At 60.3% G+C, this 6,174-nt stretch overlaps 1 protein-coding gene across 1 annotated transcript; it reads right to left on the minus strand.

Annotated features, from left to right (window-relative positions):
* On the minus strand, window positions 1-5,416 carry ADPRS (ADP-ribosylserine hydrolase). The gene is made up of 6 exons (XM_023633468.2): window positions 5,146-5,416; window positions 2,638-2,734; window positions 2,159-2,366; window positions 1,872-2,056; window positions 1,422-1,522; window positions 1-836 (listed from the first exon to the last, which is right to left on the minus strand). The coding sequence occupies exons 1-6, from the start codon at window positions 5,357-5,359 to the stop codon at window positions 544-546; spliced, it is 1,098 nt and encodes a 365-aa protein (XP_023489236.1). The 5' UTR covers window positions 5,360-5,416; the 3' UTR covers window positions 1-543.
* Between the last annotated feature and the right edge of the window lie 758 nt (window positions 5,417-6,174).

Consider the following 6,174-nt stretch of genomic DNA (forward strand, 5'->3'; position numbering starts at 1 on the left):
TGGGATTTACCAGAAACTGTTTATTGCTGTGTGACTTCCACTGGAAGCTGTTAACAAGCCCATGGCAGCCAAGGGCCGGGTGTGTATCTAGATCAGCTAGATTCAAATGTCTGTCTTCTTGATCCATATAATCTTGCTCTTTGGGGCCTTGCCCAGTCAAAGACAGGCTTTCTGGCAAACTGGATAAATCCCAACAAGGAGAAAAGATGCTACTGCCGATCATTTCCACCTCCCCCAATCCCAAGTCCTGGATAAAGAAAAATGCCACGAGTACCCCTCCAAAATCAAACCCACCCTGGTCACTCACGTCTGACTGAGGAGCTGGGAGTGTCCCAGGCTCTGCCACCAGCCAGAAATGCAGCACTAGGAGTCCCTCACACGGCGTTCCAATGACCTCTCCAAAGAGACCCCCGCCCCAGTGGGGCAGTCCGCCCACACTGCAGGAAGTCTGAGGCAGGGAGCCACACTTGAGGAACCTTAGGGTTTCCAATCTGCCTGCAGGAGGTCCCGCTGGACATGGCGGAGCCCCAGCAGCTGTGGCCCTCACAGACTCTTCTGGAAGACCCGGTGCAGGGTCTGGGCCAGGATGTCTGTCTCCTCATAGCCCTCACAGCTTTGCTGCCAGCTCTCCGGCACTTGTTCCATCCCATAGTAGGCACCAGCAATGGCCCCGGCCATGGTGGCAATGGTGTCTGTGTCCCCACCAAGCGAGATGGAATAGATGAGAGTCCTTTGGAGGCTGTTGAAGGCGGCGGGGATCTCAGGGTCGGGCTCCATGCAGCGCAGGAAGCAGTAGATGGCGGTGGGCACGGATTCAAAGGCAGCAATGCCATTCCCTGTGGGGAACCAGATTATGGAACTTGACCCCCCAGATCCCCAGGCTTCCTGCCACGAGTGAACACTCTCAGTTTCAGGCTGGGCTGTGATAAAGTTCACAGGCTCTAGAGTTAGACCATCTGGTTCAAACCCTGCTCCCCTCCCTACTGGCTGTGTGACTGGGAAAGTGCCCTCACGGCTAAGGGGCCCATACCTGGGATTCGCCTCCCCATGTAGAGAGTGAATCAAGTTAGTAACTCACAGGGCGGCTGTGAGGGGGAAATGAGACCACAGAGGTAAAGCATTCTGCACAGGCCCAGAATGCAGTAATAACGCTGTGTAAACAAACACCAGTTCTCAACGTTAGCTGTAAGGACTAGTGGCCAGCTGCCATTTCTGGGGACATTTATACATAAGGCTGAAGGTGCTGTGGCCCGAGAGCAAGAAGGCACTGTACTCACAACCCCAAGGACTCTACAGACCTGGCTCTGCCGGCACAGCAGCCCCGGGCACAAATGTGATGGCAGGTGGGACTCCATGCTCCCCTCCCACCCCTAAGCCCAAGGCTGCCCCTGAAGGCTGACGGGGGTGGGGGGACCACCCACCTAGCTCAGACACCACCTCCTCTCTGGTCACCGAGTCCTGCTCGAGAAGCTCTCCAATCTTCTTCAGTCGGCTGGAGTACGGACGCTCCTCCATGCCCAACCTGTGGGTCAGGAGTGAGATTTCAGGGAGGTCGGAGCCAGCAGGGTGGAGACGCCAGGCAGGGGGAAGGGCTGTGTGGGAGGGCGAGGGGGTGGATGTGATCAGGCTGACACCCAGGTACAGGTGCCCTGACAAGAAGTGGGCCTGGGCTGGGTGTGAGCTGGTCATGCTGTTCTCCGCGGCCGAGAGCCGTGAAGCACAGCCAGGGCACGGGGCTCTCCCCACCCTCCCTCGATTCTGCAATTAAAGAAGGAAGGTTTCAGCCTGTGGCAAGGCCAGAGGCCCCCACCCCCCCCCCAGGCATACACACTCACACACGCTTCCAGCCTGTCTCCCTCCCACATACTCACTCCCTGGCATCCGAAGCGGACTGGGCATCACTCTCCAGCTCTTCCATGTGGCCCAGGAGTTGCTGGAGGAAGTACCCACTGGACGACTCACCCTGCAAAGCCAGGTGCACAGCCAGGGCCTGCAGGATGGCACCATTGTACCCCAGGGAGGAGGCGTGTGTCAGCTGGGCCGAGAGCCGGGCATACTAGGGCGAAGGCAGTGGAGGCAAAAAGACCTACTGTCACAGAACCCAGAGCAGAGGGGGAGGGAGGGAGGGAGAGTCCAGAAGCCAGCCCGCCTGGACTACCTTCTGTACATCCTGGACACTGCTATAGGCCAGGGAGATGCCGGCCACGCGCATGGCACCCCCGTTGCCATAGGAGCCTTTCCCGTTAAACTGGGCCCGGGCGGGCTCATAGACATCATGACACTTGGGGCTCAGGAGCTTCTTGAAGACAGTGATTACTCCAGCACCGTAACCCCGGTCAGGTTCTTTCTTGTACTCCTGAGCAAATCTAGGGGAGAGAAGGAAGACGGGGTTAGGGTTTAAAAGATGGCTGTCAGGGTTGGGAGAGAAGAAGTCTGGCTGGTTTGGGAAAAGAGGAAGCCTTGGGGACCTAAGGAGCCTGTAGCAGCAGTGCTGTCACTTCTAGCTTGGGAAGCTGCAGCAGCCTTAGACACACGTGCCGCTGAGGGTGGGGGTCCCGGCATGCAGGACACCATCGCTCTGGTCAAGTGCAGTAACGCTACCCACTTGGTTTGCTTCACCCCAGGACAACCCCTCACCTGTGAGCCATGTCCACCTCGTCGAAGGCCTCCTTGGCCAGCAGGGACTGCACCAGCGCTCTGGCCATGGCTGTGTCGTCTGTGTAGTACAATGTTTCTGCAGGGACAGGGCAGGGGAGAGCGAGCTGCAGGGCTCGAGGCTGGCGGCTTTGGCCTTCCGCTCATTCCTTTTATTTACTATTTCTGGAATGCCTGAGGTCAGCCTCTCGCTTCCATCCAGTTTCCTGGGCTCTAGGCCTTGGGGTTTTCAGCCATTCTTTATTCTGAGTCAGTCGCCACATCCTGCTCCTTTCTGAAGGAAAACCTTCCCCCACTGCTGGCTGCCATCACTGCAGCTCCAGACTGAAAACGACCTGCTCTGAGCCTCTCACATGTCCTGCATATTCCCCATCCTCCAACCCAGCCTATATGTGCAGCCAGAAAATTCTTGCCAAGAGGAGACTATTACTTTCCTCATCTCACTCTCCTGCTCAAAATGGCTGGCTGTTGCCTTCAGGCTGAGGCCCAAATTCACGGCCTTGGCGCTGAAGCCCTCCCTCCTCAGCCGGCTTCCACCCCACTGCTCCCCCACACGCCCTCAGGACGCAGGCTGGGCGCCCGAAGTGCTGCTCTAGCACTTCCAACACGGCACGACTGGCTATGCGGTGGCCCTCGACGAGGCTCTAAGCCGGCTGCTGGGGACAGAGACTTGGTTCGATTTGAAGGAAGGCACGGTTCTAGAGGAGGAAGCACACTCCCTAGTGAGCCCGGTTTCCCATTCCTCACACCCGCCATGCCACCCCCTCTCCGTGTATCCCCAGCCCCACCGCCACCTTCTCCCCACTGTCCCTGTTAGGAAGTCCCCACCCCTACTTCACTGGGAGGAGAGGCGGACAGACACCTCGTCCACAGCTGCACTCTCCAGCCTCCCCTCTGGAGAGCGCACTCTCTTCCAGTCCGGCCCCAGCCCAGGGCCCTGGAGACCGTGTTCTTCCTTTGTCTCCTCTCCTGCATCCTCAGCTTCTCCCTCTGTGGTGGGGCGGCACCCACCCTCTCTGCGTTTGCTCCCTGTGCCCTGCTTTCCCCCAGCGAAGCACTTTTCTCCCATTCTCAGCCCACGTGAAGTTAATGCCACCTCCAGCCTACCCAAATAGCACGGCCCACTCCCTTGTTCACGGATGGACAGGTGACCTCAGCCAGGCCAGTGAGACTCGATTTGGGACTACTACACAGAGAAACTGTTCCTCTGCTGGAGCGCTGAGCTGGGAGCTGCTGGGGGCCAGCCCATAGGAAGGGTCTGCCAGAGTGAGTGAAGCCCACCCGGAAGAATGCAGATGGAGCCAGGAGGGGAACTGAGTCTTGAGGAGACGGCTTGAGCCCCTGGAGTCAGCTCTGCTTGAAGCCAGACCCAGTTCCGGACTTTTCTGCCACTTGCGTCCAGAGGGTTCTAAAACACCTCTCAGCCTAAAATGTTTTCTCCTCATATTAACATCAAACCAAAAAAAGAAATTAAAACCATCCCTCCATCCTGCCTTCCCCTCAGCCACAGCCCCTCTCTCTCCTTCCCTTCACACCAAAGCTACTTCCTCATTTCCTCCTAAACCCACTGAAACCTGACTTCCAGGCTTCAACTTTCTACTGAAAATGCTTTTCTAAATCCAGACTTCCCCTTACTTAACCTCTCTGTAGCATGACGCCAGTGACCAGCGTCTGCATCTTGAAATGCTTTTCTTGGGTTTTTGTTCAGACCCCCCCCCCCCCCCCCCCCCCCCGTGCCTCTCCTACCAAACCGTTTCCTTCTCGAGCGCCCTGTCCTCCTCCAGGGTCCCCAGCATGGCCCCTTTTCCTTCCTATCCCACATGATCTCCAAAAGGGCTCATCCTCTGCTTGGCCTCAGACGTGACACTGCGCTGATCTGGGGGATGAACTGGCTGCACAGGGGAGGGAGACGCGGAGGGGACAGTGCTTTACAGGCAGGGGACAGCACAGCCAAAGGCCTGGGCCAGCAGCACGATGTGAAAGGAACTGAAGCGCAGGAAGCAGGGCCACGAGTGGTATAAGACGAAACTGGAGACGCGCAAGGGCCCGCCAGGTGGGACACGTGAAGGAATTTGGCTCTAGCCTAAGCGCACTGGAAAATCACTGCAGTTTCACGCGGGGAGGCCGCGATCGGATCTACGCTTTGAGAAGAGCACTCCCCGCTGTGTGGAGAATGGACTGGCGGGGCACTGATTCAGAGAACCGGGTAGGACAGGTGAAATCGGCAGCGGTGTATACATTGCGCTAGGCACAATCTGGGCGTGGCGGGCACGGGTGACAGGATGCCGTTGCCAGGCCCGGAGTTGGGGAATGCTCGAGGCGAGAACAGTGGCGATGGATTTCGAGTCTCTGGGTCCGAGGTGCCTGCGGGTCAGCCAGACCTGGCCCCTGCTGCCCTCGGCAGCCTCAACTCCGACCACAGGCCTCTGGTGGTCGCGGCCCCCTAGTTCCCCCGGCCCCCGCGTCCCACGTGCGCCCGGCCCCGCCCACCTGTCCGCGCGCTCCCCGGCGAGCCCGGGTCCGGCTCCAGGCTCTGGACGTGACGCAGGACTGACGTCAGGCTGACGGGGTCGTACGCCTCGTAGATGGCGCCCACGCAGTCCCCGAGCAGGGCGCCGGCCAGGCAGCCTCGGAAGCGGGAGAGGGAGCGGGCCGGCCCAGCCCCTCCAAAGCCCGCCGCCGTCATCGCTGCCACCGCCGCCATCCCCGCGGACCCGTCGCCACTTCCGGTGCGTCCGTCGCGCGCCCCACGCGCCGCTTTCCCCCCGCCCACAGCGCCCCCCCGCGGCCCGGAGTCTCGGCGCCGGCCCCGCCCACAGCGCCCCCCCGCGGCCCGGGGTTTCGGCGGCGGTCCTCGCACATAGCCCCCCACGGCGGCCCGGAGTCTCGGCGCTGCCCCTTGCACACAGCTCCCCTCCACGGCCCGGAGTCGCAGCTCCCGCCGGCATGTGACCCGCGCTGGTCCCGCTGCTCTGGTTCGGTTGGGCGAGGCCTCTGCTTTCAGCTCCCATTCTCCACACCTGTAAATGGCGTCCCAACCGAGGGGGACGGCCACGAAAGTGTCCTCGAGGGGTGTACGCTGCACCAGACCATCGGACCACGGCAGCCCTGCCCTTCAGGCCACTGCCCCCAAGGCCTGACTTTATGAAGCCTCACCTTGTGCTCCAGCACCCCGAGCCCTCCCAGCGCAGCCCTCCCTCTTGGCTCCGGCCCAGGCTTGGGCCCCCACCCTCAAGCCCCTCCACTGTGATCTTAGCCCCCTCTGGGCCTTGCTTAGGCATCAAGAGGGCAGGCAAGGGTCCAGCTGGGGCAGAGCTGGTCAGAGGTAACGCTGCTAGAGCCCTGGGGGTGCTGGCCTAGCCCAGAGAGGGGTTTCCTGAGGAGAAGGCAGAGAAGGAGGTGGATTTGGAACACGAAGCTTGGGGAATGACATTTCCCATCTTTGCTCCTCCCTACACAGGAGGACCGAGAACCCGACCCCTCCCTGCCAGCTGTGTGCAGGGGTAGCAGAGAACGGTC

The sequence above is a fragment of the Equus caballus genome, chromosome 2 (genome assembly GCF_041296265.1).
Source record: "Equus caballus isolate H_3958 breed thoroughbred chromosome 2, TB-T2T, whole genome shotgun sequence".
In the NCBI taxonomy this organism is placed as follows: domain Eukaryota; kingdom Metazoa; phylum Chordata; class Mammalia; order Perissodactyla; family Equidae; genus Equus; species Equus caballus.